This window comes from Cupressus sempervirens, chromosome 2 (genome assembly GCF_028749045.1).
Source record: "Cupressus sempervirens isolate cs-2001-9-10 chromosome 2, ASM2874904v1, whole genome shotgun sequence".
NCBI classification, from domain to species: Eukaryota; Viridiplantae; Streptophyta; class Pinopsida; order Cupressales; family Cupressaceae; genus Cupressus; species Cupressus sempervirens.
Genome location: NC_143119.1, coordinates 267,194,072 through 267,211,050, shown reverse-complemented (window position 1 = coordinate 267,211,050; position 16,979 = coordinate 267,194,072). Strand labels below are relative to the sequence as shown.

At 34.4% G+C, this 16,979-nt stretch overlaps 1 protein-coding gene across 3 annotated transcripts in view; it reads left to right on the top strand.

Annotated features, from left to right (window-relative positions):
* The window catches only part of LOC149572079 (putative N-acetyltransferase ycf52), a 144,648-nt gene that overhangs the window by 74,080 nt on the left and 53,589 nt on the right, over positions 1-16,979 (top strand). For all 3 annotated transcript variants that reach the window (XM_089810497.1, XM_089810489.1, XM_089810505.1), the window contains 2 exons: positions 9,952-9,986; positions 10,102-10,182. In XM_089810497.1, coding sequence (XP_089666623.1) covers positions 9,952-9,986; positions 10,102-10,182 — 116 coding nt within the window. The remainder of the gene's footprint in view (positions 1-9,951; positions 9,987-10,101; positions 10,183-16,979) is intronic.

Genomic DNA, 16,979 nt, shown 5'->3' with positions numbered 1-16,979 from the left:
GGGTGATTCTTTGTCATGTTTCTACAGGAGGTAGGAGTTGACATCTCAACTCTTATCTCATCTCTAGGTTTAGATCTTTGTTCTTCTCTACGCTCAATAGATACATCATTCTGCAAGTTATTGTTAGCCTCAAAAAGAACTTAAGCATTCTGTCTAACAATTCCAAAATTATCCTCTTCTCCATTAGGATTATAATCTACCATCTTCTCTTTAGTACCAAACTTTTCATCAATCCTTACATTTGCGCACTCAACTATTGTCTTAGTTCTTTAGTTGAAGCATCTATATGCTTTAGTTTTCAATGAGTAACCAAGAAACATACCTTCATCGCTTCTAGGATCAAACTTACCAATATCATCATCTCTCTTTATGTACCACTTACTTCCAAATATTCTGAAATACTTGATTGATGGTGAATGGCCAAACCATAACTCATAGGGTGTCTTGCTCATACCTTTTCTGATCTGTACGCTGTTCAGAGTATATACTGCAGTGTTAACTGCTTCTCTCCAAAATTTCTTTGAGACATCATTCTCAATAACATTGCTCTTGTTGCTTCTGCTACTGACTTATTCCTTCTTGCAACAATCTCATTCTATTCAGGTGTTCTTGGTGAAGATAACTGTCTTTTGATTCCATCCTTTTCACAGAACATGTTGAACTCTCTAGAGGTGAACTCTCCTCTATCGGATCTCAAATATTTAATCTTGATGCCAAATTCATTTTCAACTCTATTCTTAAATATCTTAAATTTCTCAAAAGCTTCAGACTTCTCTTTAAAAAATGCTACCCACATCATTCTAGTGAAATCATCAACAAAAATCATAAAGTACCTTTCATCATAGAATCCTCTGGTTCTTGTAGGACCACTCAGATCTATGTGAACAATCTCCAATTTCTCTGTAATACAGAACTTCTTGCTAGGAAAAGACACTTTCTTCTGCTTCGCCAAAATAAATTCCTTGCAAACAACATTAGTAGGCTTAATAATCTTAGGCATATCTCTAATTGGAAATGTACTACTAACCTTCACAATATTATCAAAGTTTATATGACAGAACCTCCGATGCCATAACCAACTATTATCAACTTCTACAACCAAACATGTTATTTCAGTAGGATTTAACTGAAATGCATTACCTTTGGATCTGGTTCCAGTACTAATCAGTTTACCATCTTTGTCTTTGATAATGCAAGTCTTCTATGTGAACTGCAACATATATCCCTTGTCTACCAACTATCCATTACTGAACAAATTATGTTTTAAACCATCAACACGATAAACATCATCAGTGTTAGTTTTACCATCGAGAGTAATAGATCCAATCCCTATAATATGACAGGTTGCATTGTTACCAACTCTTACAATACCTCCATCATGATTTTTGAACTTAACAAACTTGTTCATATCACTAGTCATGTGATGTGAACATCCACTATCAATTATCCAATTTGATTTCTTCTCAACTTCAGTAACTAGAGCTCTTTCTTCTCTAATTTCTCTATCAAGATCATCTTCCTTGATAGCCACAAATCCTAATTCATCATCACTTTCACTCTGATCTCTTTCATTAGATTCTTCATCCTCATTAGCATATAAAAAATTTCTATCTTTATCTCTTCTAGACTTAAATTTTCCTCTAAACTTTTTCTCTCTTTTAGGACATTTAGATGCATAATGTATTCATCACAAGTTTAACACTTAAGACTTTTTTACCATCTTTTTCTCTTCTTAACATAAGGGCTATTCCTTCTTCAATCTTCTTATCTTCTTCAAATCTGCTACTACTGGCAAACTCTCCTCTTACACTTGTACTTCTTGATAGATTAGGTCGAATGTTCTGAGCACTGAAAGCTGTTTTAAATTTGGCTAGTTCTCTAGACTGTCTCAATTTTGCTTCTACAAACTCTAACCTTCCAAGCAATGTTTCCTTTGTGAAATCTTTGGTGCAGGGCATTACTAGTTGAATCATCTGAGCTGTCTGCTTGAATGGTGGTGGTAAACTTTTCAAGATCTTCCATATAACCTCATCATCTTATTTAGTTCCACTGAGAGACCAAATACCTGCAAGAATTTTTGATATTCTACCAACATAACTTCTTATAGATTCATCTTCCATCATCTTAGCAACTTGAAATGCGCAAATCCAATTTTGCAATCTCATTCTTTTTGCATGATCATCACCTTCAAAAGTAACTTCTAGTGCTTTCCAAATTTCATGAGAAGTTTGAAATGTCTTTACTTGATTGTATTCATTCTCTGGAAGAGCTGACAGTAGGGCTTCTCTAGCTCTCATGTTACACATGAATAGATCTCTTTCTCCCTTACTGCATTCCTTTAGCTTTGATTCTTCAATAATTGTCTTCTTAGTTTTCATCAAAAGCCAATATCCTAGACCCATGCATAACAGATGAAGTTTCATCTTTTCCTTCCAACTATCATAGTTGGCCCCATCGAATCTTAGACTATCCTTCCTAAACATATTCACCATCGATCTCCTAAAGCTGTTAAGCCTTATCTTTAAGGACTTGATGCTTTGATACCAATTGTTAGAATACATGGTCCACTGATATAACTGGAGGGGGGGGGGGAGGTGAATTTGTTATACAACTATTATCACAATCATTAATCTTAAACAAACTTAACCATGTGAGTAATATAAACTAAAACCACAAGAAGATACTCATGGACAATTAACACCAGATATGTTAACCAGGGAAACCCTTGATCAGAGGGAAAACCCCGGTGGGAATGGTACCCACAAGATGATGTACTAATAAAAATATTCCTTGTTAAAGGATAGACCCTGTTAGGAGTCTGTTACAACATTGAGTACATATGAGTCCCTGTTAGGAGACTTTGAATCCCTGTTAGGAGATTCCAACCCTGTTAGGAGTTGTGCCAACTCTGTTAGGAGTTGTGGAAAACAGTTGGACCTATTGCCCAAATAGCTTCAAGGTTAAGATCAATGAACCCACTGTCCAAATGATCTCTGTATTATTCGTTGCAAAATAATAGAACTGAAATGTACTTCCTTCCTCTGCCTTTGTCTTGTCAACCGGACTTTTGCTCCTTCAGATCTTGTAACCAGATCTCATACTGCGCATCCAATGATCCCTTGGATCGCTTACACACATTCAGTAAGCATTCTACTCCTTTTCACACTGTGCACTAATACTTTCCATTCCACTTGATCTTCTTCTCCCAGATACTTTACAAATAAGGAAAACAACTTTCCTTTATACCGTATCTTCATAATAATTCCTTGAGTCGGCCTTGAGGCTTTCCCTATTAATTAAAATAAGATAATTAATTAATTCACAATTGCAATAGCATTGTCGGCTCACAGTCTATACAAAACTTCACATGTGCGATACCACATCTTGTGCACACACTAATGTCACCACACGACTGTCCTCTATCATTGTGTGACTGCGCATCTCTTCATTACATCTTAGATGAAAGATAGCGATTGATCATCAAAATACTATTTTCCAGTACTTTGTTTCTGCATTGTTTCTAGTAAACCAAAGTGTAACCTCCGTACACCATCGATTTAGACTTAGTCCTCTTAACCGCGTCATCAGGACAACCTCAGGAACATGTCCTTTACTGCGCATCATCTAAACCTTCCTCAACTTTTGTGCATCATAAGATCTCTGACTGCTATTCTTCCAATCTTTACAAAATTACTGCTCTGTTGACATCAATGACAAATCAGTCATGAATGCAACATATCAATGTTCTCCAATGCTCACGATACTCCCCCAATGTAGTATCATCAACATTCATGCTAACAATTTCGACATGATTAACTCATTGTTTATAATGTACGCTTTATGTCTTAAAGTATGCTTTGCATCGTGTTTGATGAGTCTTTCTAAATATTTCCATGAATCACACTCTTGTATTCAGGAGAGTGCCTATATTAGATCTATCATCCTGCAAATGAAGTGATATTAGTGCATAGATCTATCATATATTTGATTAGTTCGATAGCAACTTGTCATCCGGCTTGGTACCAAACTAGTATAGCAAATGCTGACAAAGATACGATGGATAGCACAAATCCTAGAAAGTACATATAAAACTTGTTTCTGAGTACAACATACAATATATAAAACATTTGAGCTATCTGAACTTTTAGATAGCAAGATATTGAATGAGATTACTAAACGAGAGTGACAAACCATGTTCTTATCTTAAGCACTTGTATATGGTGTATGCGTTGGGACAAATCCACACTTCAAACTTTCAATAAATAGCAAAGAAAGGATAAGAGAAAACTTATGTTAAATTTGTAAACCTTCCAAATTATCAATACCTTGTTTAATATTAGAGTTGTCATAGAGGCTATGCACATTGAAAGGTTGAGGATTTTGGGATTCGAAGGACTATCATGTCTCCTTCTAAATATAAAATTTAATAAAATTAATAATGATGAAATTAAAGCATAAAAATAAGAAATAGTAATATTTAGAAATCTATGTCTGGGAGATTGTAAGGCAAACACCATCTCTGATAGAGTAATTGAAAGACACCTAGCATCGTATCTCATAGGATTCATGCAACCATGTACAATTTTAGTGACAACAAATAAGATTAATTTGCATCGTTGAACCCATTATTAATTTCCCTCATGGTTAAATTTTCATCGTTGAACCCATTAACTTAACTATGAAGTTTCCCTCATGGTTAAACCCACTTTGCTTGCAACCCCATTTGTAAACCTTCAGCAAGTGTTGTGCATTATGAACCATTCATTGGAAAGCCCTTTAGGATCATCACTTGATTAGGAGATATTATCTACAAGTCAAATTGTGATATTGTGATCATGATTCAATTGTGTAGTTTTTTTTGAGTCAAACTTGTTGACCCATGTTTTATGAGTAGTGTTTCGCATGAACCCATCCATCATGAGAATGAATGGAATACTACATCTAGGTGATGCTCATAGAAGTGAAACACTGGGATTTCTTAGGAAGTCACCCATCACAAAGCTACTTCAACTCAAGTGTGCTTTTCTAAAAAGTTTCCTCTAAAATTAAACCCACTCTTCTTGCAACCCAATTTGCAAAACCTTTAGCAAGTTTTGTGCCTTATGAACCATTCGTTAAAGAACCCCTTAAACTCATCAATTAATAAGTAAGAGATATTTTCTGTAGTGAGTCAAATTGTGGTATTGCTATCAGGATTCAACTACGCAATATTGTTTTAAGTCAAACTTATTGACCCATGTTTCATGTGAAGTGGTTCACATGAACCCATCCATTATGAGAATGAACAAAACACTTAGCACTTGTTACATCTCAGTGATGCTCACAAAAGTGAAGTATTGGTACTTCCCGAGAGGTCAACCATTATAATACTTCTCCATCTTTATGATGCTTAATTATGGAATTTCCTCCATGGCTAAACCCACTCTTCTTGGAACCCCATTTGCAAAACCCTTGACAAGTGTTGTGCCTTATAAATCATTCATTCCAAAGCCCCTTAAGCTCATTAGACAAATTGTGATATTGCTATTAGGATTAGATTGTGTATTTTTTCTTGAATCGAACTTATTGACCCATGTTGCATGAGTAGTGGTTTACATGAATCCATCTATCGTGAGAATGAATGGAACACTTGACACCTAGTGCATCTAGGTAATGCTCATAGAGGCAAAGCACATGGACTTCTCGCGAGGTCACTCATCCCAACACTACTCTAGATCAAGCGCGCTTAAGTACAAAGTTTTCTCAATTGTTAAACCCACTTTGCTTGCAAGACCATTTGCAAAACCTTTAGAAAGTGTTGTGCCTTACAAACCATTCATTAGAAAGCCCCTTAAGCTCATCAATTGCTAAGTAAGAGATATTTTCCACAAGAAGTCAAATTGTGATATTGCTATCATGATTCAATAGTGTAGGTTGTTTTTTGAGTCAGACTCATTGACCCATGTTTCATGATTAGTGGTTCACATGAAACCATCTATTATGAGAATGGATAGAACACATCACTCATTGCATTTAGGTGATGCTTGTAGAAGTGAAGCATCAGTACTTCCCGGAAGGTCCCAATTTACTCTAGCTCAAGCGCATTTAACTACGGAGTTTCCTCTATGGTTACATCCACTCTGCTTGCAACCCTTGCAGTAGAGAATAAAGTAATGATTTACTTTATTCATACCAAAAACATTATGCAGACATTGACAATATTCCAAGTACTTATAAAAGGGTCAGTTGGTTGGGAAAACCAACTGACGCATTCCCTCACCCCTAACTACCCAAACCGCTCAAGCTTTAATAAGCGCTAAGTACAATATTACTTTTTTCTCTACTACAACCCCATTTGCATTTCTTCTTTCTATGTTGTTGCTTTATACTTAATGCTTTATGTGCTACATATATGTTTCATGTCTTAAGTGTCTTCTTATATTCTTCATGTGCTACTTATGTGTGTATGCTTCTTGACTTCAGTAAATTCATCTTTATGTGCTATGTATAAAGTTATTTCATTATGTGTATACACATATGTGCTTCTTGGCTTAAGTAACATGTTTATATTTCACGCTTCATGACTTAAGTGAGTTCAAGTGTATGCACCTGACTATGATTCATGCTTTATTCACTGTGTATTTTTTGATGTAAGATCCACACCTTATGAGTTCTTCTTGTTTTGAGTGTATTCAGGTGCATAGTTCATGCTTCATGCATCTTTGTGTATAATTCATGACTTATGCTTATTCATGCCTTATCGTATAAATTATGCCTTACATATACAATTCATATTTTTTGTTGTGTCCTGTGTGTATTCATGTGTTGTATGTTGATAATGCACAAGATATTTATTTAAATATATTATATGAGGGGTAGAGAACCTTATATAGTCTATATATATGTCATTTATATATAATGTGTATTCTTATCTCTAAAACATATTGTATTCACATCTAACTTTGTTATATTGGAGTCATAATCATACATGTCTATGTTTAGATTTTTTACTATTTAGTACCTGGAGAGGAACGGAATGCAATGTTTCCAAGGAGAGTTGTGTCTCATTCCAGCCAATAGGTTGATTCCCAAGATAGAATAGGAATCAACATCCTTTTTAAAACCTTGAGGGCATAATCCCAATATAGGATAATGGCTTGGATCTGTAAACTCTTAGGGAACCTGTTGTGATTGCTGTCCAAGCAAGATGGTACCCTAATCTTCTTCTTCTCAAACTAAGATGCTAATAAAGGTGGCAAGGATGTTAAGGATCATAAGTAATAAGATTGCTTTATATGTTTGATGAATGTATAACTTTACTTACTTTGAATGGTGGAATAACATAGATTTGATTTGATTGTAAAGATGTAGTGGAGTTCTTAGCCTTTCATTCTCCGAAGGCTAAGTGGAGAAATAAGGAGAAATAAATTAAATTAAAGTCAATAAATAAATAAATCTAAAGGTGACTTTAATTAATTTAATTTTCTAGAAGCGCAACTAATTATTGTATTGGAAAGGGGGAAGCTTCTAAAGAGTGCATTTTCTAAAAGTACAGGTAATTATTGTATTGGAAAGGGGGAAGCTTCTAGAGAGTGCAATTAAATAAAATTTTATTTCCTTCTAGAAGGGTGAAGGAAAAGAATAAATAAAGGTGAGAGCTTCATTGTTAGGCATCCATTATTTTCTTATTTGATTTCTTTGAGCTTTGAGCAAGGGATTCATTATTTGCCCCTGGAGAACAAAGTTCTTTTGTGTGCCTCCATTTGAGTTGGTGAAATACCCAGTGAATTTGGTATTGGGAGGACATCATACAGGTGTTCTATTCAAGCATATTGGTGAAAGATCTTCCAAGGGGTTGCAGCTATTGGAGAAGACAAATCAGTCTTTTCATTGTGCCGAATTTGTGGTCTAGGGCCAGATTGTGGAGTACGATTGGAGGAATAAGTCAAATATTGTTACAGTACCATCGCTGCTACAGTGACTCGCTACGTGTAAAATCCAAATTTCTTGAGCGGTTTCTAGGTTCCTATCCATTTCATTTTGCATTGCATGAAGGATAGATTTGAATATCTTAGGTCATGTTTAAGAATTTAGCAATCATTTGTAATCTGATTTATATCAGAGTTTTACATCAGAATTTGTTGCCCTAATGTCTTGTTGGTGTAGATGCATATTTTCTCATTTGTAACTAGTGTTATATATTTTAAAAAAATACAAAAAATTAGCATCTTCATTGTTAGATGTTTTGGAGTTCTTTGCAAGCATATTTATTAAAAGTTTGGCATCTAGAAAGAAGTCAGAATTTAGATCTGCAATATATCCCTTGTGTGCAGAGTCATCAGTGTTTGACGAAATTCTTAGGTTAAGAAATCAGAAAACTAAAATCAGAATTGCAAGGGATATTACATTGATGCAACTTAGTCCATTCAGTTTAGGCAACAAGTATATTAAATAGGTCTTAATTCTTGTCATAATAGGCCTAAGTATAGTAGGGGACATTATAAAGTGAAGTTTCACTTGAGAATATGAGCTATTTTTGGTAAATTACAATAATTATTCCTCCAAATATACCCCCACCTTTTGGAACCTGTGAAATTCTTGTGGTATGTCTCTGTAGTTGGGATCCTAAATCAGTTTTGCATTTATTGTTTCCTTCCCCTCTCACTGAACTTTCAGCACCAACCATTCTTGCAATCTGATTTCTTGCTGTTATAAGAAATTACATAAATTTAAATTACAAAAAAAAAAAAGAAATACGAACTTACAAGTATAAAGTAAAGTTACAAAAACATTATAATAGAGAGCTAAACTTGTTTCTCTATTTCTGAAAAAATGAATTCGCAAAAAACTTGAAAGCTTTCATCACAAACTTGAAAAAATTCATCAAAATCTTAAAAATATTCATTAAAGATTCAAGAGTAGGGTCAACATCTTATCTTAGACACTAAGGTCTGCTTTGTGGTAGCTATCTGGCACCACACTAACGATCCCCTTCAAACTTGCTCTTCAATGGCAAAGTGGAGACTAAATGAGAACTGAGAAAAATAGAAAACAAATGGTATGTTTTATCAATGAATGGCCTCTTATTGGGCCATTTTAGGGTTTTGTGAAATATAATAAAACAGTTCTTAAAAATGGTTGCTTTTGAGTCAAATAGCACTTTTCTTGGGCACAACCACTTAGATGTTGTCCTGATGCATCCAAATGCTCTCCGGGTGCACACCCGCACTTTGTAAATGCACAAACACTTGGATGCTGTCGTAATGTGCATCGATGCTCCACTAGTGCACATCCACATCCTGTGGATGTACAGGGATGCACATCTGTGTGCATCCATAGGGTGTGGATGTACACCCGAGGAGCATTTGAGTGCATCCCCCCCACAGGCTGCTCCAAACACATCCACATCCGGGTGCACAAATAGAGGGTGAGAATCTGGTATCCTAGCTTATAGATATAAAATTGTTGAGCCGCTATATTCTATTTCTACAAGGCACATTATAGTGCATTGGTGATGAATTTGTTGTTCTTTTTTATAAGATGCTATTTTTAACCATTCTCATCTGTTACCTTTTGTACTAAGCAGCTTTTGTTATTATTTTTGCTTTCCTTTTCTGGACCTTCATTCATATACATCAATTTTTATCTGTTGAGTTGTATTATATAATGTGTTTGAATTATCCTATTGCCTTGAGCTATAGGGTAGTACAATGTTCCACGTTTCTGTATTTTATTTTCTTCCTACTTAAGTATACCCCACCATAACAAAGTACCAATTATTGTATATGGATATACTACCCTTATACTATTCACGCTATTGATTGGGCATATTTGGTGATTGCTTACTGGGTAATGTTGTTAGGTCATGCCTGTGACATGATATTTATATTTAGTCTTCAAAGCCTGTCCAAATAAATTTTGGCATATTTGTTTATTGAGGAAATATCAAGCGTTGTTTTATTTGTAAAGCAGGTATTGGACGTGCAATTTCTGATGGGGCATTTATTGTACGTGTATATTATACCATCTACGACCTGGAACAAATATGATAGTGATGGAGTGTTGCATTTGCAATGCCAATGATTCCTTTTTACCATGTTGCATATCCTGTTGATGTTGCAGGCTACTATCTGTGATGTTGCAGTTGATCCGGCTCACCAGAGAAGGGGGATTGGACGGAAAATTGTCAAATATCTAGCCAAGGTACTGTTGTAGTTAATTGCTTTATTTGTTTAAAAACTATTTATTGTAGTGGTTATCAGAACAATCTGACATTAAGAATTGGGTTCCTTATTTAATCTTTTTAGAGAATTTCATGCTGACATAAGTCAGCACATCTCTAGGCATATATAAATGAACTCAGAGTGGCAATGATGAGAAATAACTTATATGAAAGCATAAACTCTATAGAAACTTCAGTCTTTTCTATTCTTGCATTTTTTTTTGTGAGGCTTTTTATTCATGTGCTCAAATGTGACATTTCACGCTGAAACTTTTATCAAATCAAAATCACATCAAAACAAAGTCAGTTGGAATTTCTTGTGTTCAGTAGGAAAGTAATTTCAGTGCCCTTCTAGCATAACCTAATTAATTCTTTGAAATGGTTGATATTTTATAGTTGTCAAATATTACTATGGACGATAGGGTAAAACTTTTGTTTTGGGTGAAGCGATCAAGTTTGCTAATATGAATGGAATTATGTAGAGCTGTTTTACAGGCAGACTGGAAAAAAAGAGTAGTAGACATTTCGAGTGAGCAATCTAACCAACGATTTTGATAATGGAGCAAAAAAAAACAAATGATCATTAAGCTGCCTTTGTAAAAGGATCTTGACGCATGTGTTACACTGTAAAACAGCAGTAAGCTGTTATTTTCTTTAAGTTAAGTATGCAAACCGTTGTAAAAGGATTTTGAGGCATGTGTTACACTGTAAAACAAAAACTGCAGTAAGCTGTTATTTACTTTAAAGGTCAAGAATGTAAGGTAAGAAAAGTTAGATTAGAGCCATAGTCAATTGGATAAAGAAGAGGATGATCCTTTTAAATTGTACTTTGAGGAAATTAAGAACAAACATAAATCAAACTGGTATACAGCTCCTTGAGATTCATAAGGTTTCTAACAGCCAAAAAGAAATCGTGGAAACCTTTAGGTGCCACTTTTAAATTTTCTTTACCTCAGTTGTGATACTAGTTGGTGGAATAAAAATATTTTCAAGAACGTAATCCAGCAAAAGTGATTTGGCACCATCTGTAATGCACCTTCCAGTGGATGAATGGAATTGAATTAAATAATCAATATCAATTAAGAAGGGCAAAGTGAACTTAAAAATAAAATATTAATTGGGCCCTTTTTTTTAATTTTCCCTCCTTAAGTTGGAAGGAAAATGTAAATTGAGTTAGCATAAAAGATCATTTGGAAGCTATTTTAATCATCGAAGTTTTGGGTATTGATCAGTATCATTGCTGATAGCTTGGTGAGCTTAATAGTGTTGGAGTTCTGATGGCAACCCCACCTTAGTCTTCAAATTCATGAAGTCTCCTCCTTGGGATGAATTTGAACACAAGGAGTAATTGTTATCGGGTCAAGAGCAATCCTTAGAGCTTGTATTGCAGACCACAAATTTGCAACCTTTAATCCGACTAATGACATATCCAGAGACAAATTCAATAGAGATTGATGGGTGTGATTAAGCGAGATTTAGGGGTGTGATTAAGTGATAACTGTGGTTTTGTTGGTATAAGTATAAATCAGGGTGACAAGAACTCACAGATCTGTGACATTATAATTGGTGGGAGTTGCAGGGAGTAAATTCTGCATGAAGGATGCAAACTGAAGATTGGGAGCGATCATCATAGTTAGGTGGACATGTAGAGTTTTATAATCAACTTTCAGGACTGTAGGACCATAGTAAGGGTAGTTGTGATTTATTCAGCCCAACAACAATACCACTCAAGACATGTTCCAACTTGTGGTATATGGATTGCATCTTGTGAAATACTAGTCTGAGGTGAAAATATTTAGTCGTATTGATTGCATATCATAGAAGAAACTAGAAGGTTTTGGACATTGTAGTCCTATGCACTTCAACACTTGACAGATGTGGCACCATTATTGAACCAATTCGATCTTCGAACACCCTTATTCAGTGTAGATCCTATAGTAGATATAGCTGGATTTGAGGGATCAATTTGATCTGATTTTCAATAACACCATTCAGACTGATTCAAACATGCAATAACATTTTCTTCATCGGTAGTGGTGTTTTGTTAACTCAATACATTTCTAGTGGAGTATAGATTGACTACTGGTTGTATTAGAAGAGTGTTGGTATGAATGATACAATTTGACCAAGTGATCCGTAGTATTAAACACTATCTGCTGTAGATATCTCTAAGAATCAATACATCAACAGAAGAATCAGGCTTCCTATAGGGACACTCTTAGATCACAGAAGAGTCATAATCATCTGTGAGTGTTGTGGAAGCCAGTTCAGCACAAGGTTGCTAGAGCATCATTAAATCTCGCCTTTATTACCTTTGATGCTTGAATACCATAGAATTATTCATTGTGTTGAGCCTACAGTCAGATTGGCATGGACAATATGTGGTAGAGGCAATATAACACATGGTGAAGCATTTGTGGGATTTCCGTTCATCCAATAGAGACATGTCACATACTCTATTGTTGAGGAGCGCCATCCAAAAACTCTAATGTGGATCAATTGTCAATAATTGCCTTACTGCATTTTTAGACAATAATCAGGTGCAATAATAGTGGTTAATAGAATTTTAAATATAAGTGTTCAGATGTTTGTGTCATCATTTTGTACTTGTCAATGAAATTGCACATATTTTATAATTTGGATTTTAAATGAGTGAACTGTTTGTTCAAACTACTTCAAGCATTTGTTGCATTTCACTGAAAGTTGGCTAGTATTTTATTGGTATTAGTTAGTTTTATTACTGACTTGTGATTGAGGATGAGTGAGAGTGAGAGTGAGAGAAGGTACTATAGACAGGGTTTGAGGAAACAATGGCATCCGACTGAAGTCTGAAAAGGAGAGAGTGCAAGGCATTTTGGGTGCACATCAGGATTCACAACTCAATACTGTCACATGAACAATGCAACAAGAAAGAACATACAAGAGGATGAATACATGGGTAATAGAGGAGACATGAATGAGCTCTTGAATACTTTCATGACCGAAAAGCATGCCATGAGTCAACAATTGATTTAGTTGTTGACTCGTACATTGGTGCAAAATATCAACAACAATAATCAAGGCAGCAAAAATGGTGGTAACAACGGCCATGAAGACAAATCATTCAATGGAGGAACTCATAACCAGTGCGATACTACAACAAATTTGAGGCTGTGATGTCCCCATTTTTGACCTAATTACAAAGTTGCACATATGTGGTTAGGGGGTGGCAGATGTTGAGCACCTGATGATAGTTAGTAGATAGAAGTTGGCAAATTGCACATAACAGTTAGAAGTTCAAATAGGTAGTTTGAATGTTCTTTCAATAAAGCCAATAGTAACAAGATCTCATATCAAGGAAAATTGTGATTATTTTTATAATTTATCACTCAGCATACTTATCAAAGGATGAATAGCCTTCTTCACACCAGTAATTTACTAATCAGATAATAAACATTGACTAAGTAGAATTGGTATCGATGTGCTAACCATGAATTAACAATCAACAATCACGTCGATCATCACTCATTCTTTGAAAGATATTGAGTAGATCGATCGTCAAATTGATCAAAAGAGAATGCCATCAAAAATTAGTTAGCGTATTGTTGACACCTAGGAGAAGTCAAGTAAACAAATGATAATCAGTGATTAACACAATGGCAGTGATTAACATATGTGCAAGAAATGATATTCTATTATGAAAAGATGCAATTTGATCTAAAAAAGCCAACGTGTTTTAAGTTATGAAGAGATATGTCTGTTTAAGTTATGCAGAGATATGTCTCTTAAAATCCAAAGGATGTAATCATCTGATCTCACAAGATATATATATATATATATATATATATATATATATATATATATATATATATATATATATATATATATATATATATATTTTAAGAATCAATCCCATTCTCAAGTCATTGACTACTTATTACATTTACATCCTTATTGGATCACTCAAGTGAGCATTGGCCTTTGGCAAATTAGGTTGCATGCAATCAAATGAAAAAAGGAAGAGCACCACCATTGCATATTTCTAAGGTTCAGATCAGACATGGCAATATTATCACTAAAAATGATATTGAGGACAATTGCATATATTTTAAGGAAGAAGATTAAAAACAGCAATAACATTGCTGTAAGTGATAGCGAATACATTTGCATACTTAAAAAGATGGAACACGAGCATCAATACACCTCATTGCTATAAGCTATAGAAGCAGATTGAAGCATATTTCTGATTGCCATATCAGAGACAGATATCAACAACATTGATTGCACATTTCATATTGTATATTAGAATTGAAGATCAGATATATTGATCAGGGATCATCTTTGCATAAATTAAATTGATCTATTAGAGACAGTAGTGATACTTTATCTCATATATTGTCATAATATAAGTGATATCATAATCTATTATTCTTGCAACTAAGTAGCAGCAATTATTATCATTTTAAGTGTTATTAGAGCACTTTTTGAAATAAATCTCTTACAATTGAACTTGGTGAGTTAATTGTCCCTATTTTTTAAGCATTGCACAAGGGGACATTACATGTGGTATCAAACAGGCCTCCTTCCTAGCCTGTGAGGGTTTATGGATGAACGGGAATTGAGAACATGCTTCCACGAGAAATCCAGCCGAAACCCTAAGAACAAAAAATATGGAAGGTACATTTATGGGTGAGGAACAAGAGTTTAAAAGGAGGATGGATCAATTTTTGGCCAAGCAAAGGGAGACAACAAAGGATGGCTCTATTATTGGATATGCTCACCGAAACGGTGATCATTGTAACTACCAACCACAACAATAATAGTGCAAATTGAGGAGGAAATGAAGGACAACCCTTAATGAAGTCTTCATGTAATGAGCATTGCTAGCTCATTCTCTAATCACTATTGCTATTTGTAAAAAACGTTTTTTCATATGGAAAACAAAGACAGTTTAAATAAAGATTACCCAACATTCATTGATAGTTAACTGAAATTCCTATTCATAAGACATTAACTCTTTTAACAACTGAAATAACCATAACCATATCAATGATTATTTGAAAATAACTAGTTTAATGACTAATTGAAGATAACTGTATTTAGGATCAACTGAAATAACTAGATTTACGATCAACTGAAATAACTGTATTTATGATCAACTGAAAATAACTAGATTAACAATCAATTGAAAATAACTGTATATATGATCAACTGCAAATAACTGTATCTCTGATTAACTGAAATAACTAAATTATCGATTAACTATCCTTTCTACATACAAATAATTAAATGCTTAACAAGAAAAGAAGAAAAGAACATACAAGAATCATCCGGAGGGTCTTTAGTTGGTTGTGCAAGCCTCGGATTTGGTGAAAGGAAAAACATTGACATAGGTTTAACCTCCCAACCTCGGACCATACTTATCACCACACAATCTATTGAATTAGAAAGACCCTCCCTACCTCAGGCTTGGGTTTGGGATGTTCTTAGTCCAACCATTTGAGCATCCTGGTGTTTAGAATGTCCGCATAGTTATGAAACGGACATGTTTGCATAACTGGCACCACTGACATCAAGTGATCTTAGATGGAAAACATGCCTTTAAACTACCTTGGCCAAGGATTTTCAGATGGGTTCGTCGACCCGATCACCGCCGCTCAACTTGACAACAGGTTTCATGACAGGGATGAGCATGAGCTATTAAGTATGTTTAATTTAATTTATTTAATCATGTCTAATTTCTCTTTTGCTTTCTTGCAGATTCATTCCACCTCTTCACCAATCATGGCTACACAGCCGATGAATCCCAAGTGTTTGGAAAATTAAGAGCAATCTACTCTTGGCATAGTTTCTAAAAGGATTCATCGATTTGTATATCTTATAAAGAAAAAAGAAGTTCTTGAGACCAAAATAATTCATCCAGGTTTTATTGCACTTAGAAAAACTCTTCCTTAAGAGATTCTATTCAACTCTTTCTATGATGATTCTGGAAACTATGAAAGTTAAGAAGAAAATCATTATCAATGACATGGATTATTCAACAAAACTTCTAATGTAATCATGGATAACAAGGACGTTTCTGAGCCTAGCCGACTGCTATAGAATTTGAGTTAAAACATTGGAATATCACAATTTGAAGTGATTAACAAATGACCTGATACAAATTCAGAGTTGTCTGAAAACTTGCAAATCGATTTGAAATCAGTTTGCCTCCAGTTGCTTGAAGATGTCACCATAGTCTATATGAACTTCTATCCTCAACAAGAATACTTATACAACAGGGAGTACAAAATGGGCTTTTTGAACAAAGCTTTAAAAATGGTATTGTAGGTATCTACTAGGTCTATTGTAGGGAATCATCACAAGAAGAATATGAAATCGGATGTGATGAGGGCGGAAGGAAATACTGGAAAGATGTAAGACGTAGCATACAGGAAGTCGGGTGTGAATTATATATTATCCGCCTTCTACACACGGCTTCAAATAAGAAGAATGGTCATGACTTCTTGGCTTCCACAAACTTAAAAGATTATTTGTCAATTAAATTTTGCCAATTTTTAAATCGGTTACAATCAAAAAGAAAGGAAAGATAAAAAAGATGGAAGAAAAAGTTGGAAAAAGTTATAATTTGATAATTGTTATAATTTATATTTACATACGTTCATGTAAATATATTAATGGGGTGACATCATTTTTTTAAGTTACTAAAATATAATAGTGCCATTTAATTTTTATATCTATATGTATGTATATACATATATATTATATAATAATATGATAAAAGATCATTTAAAATCCT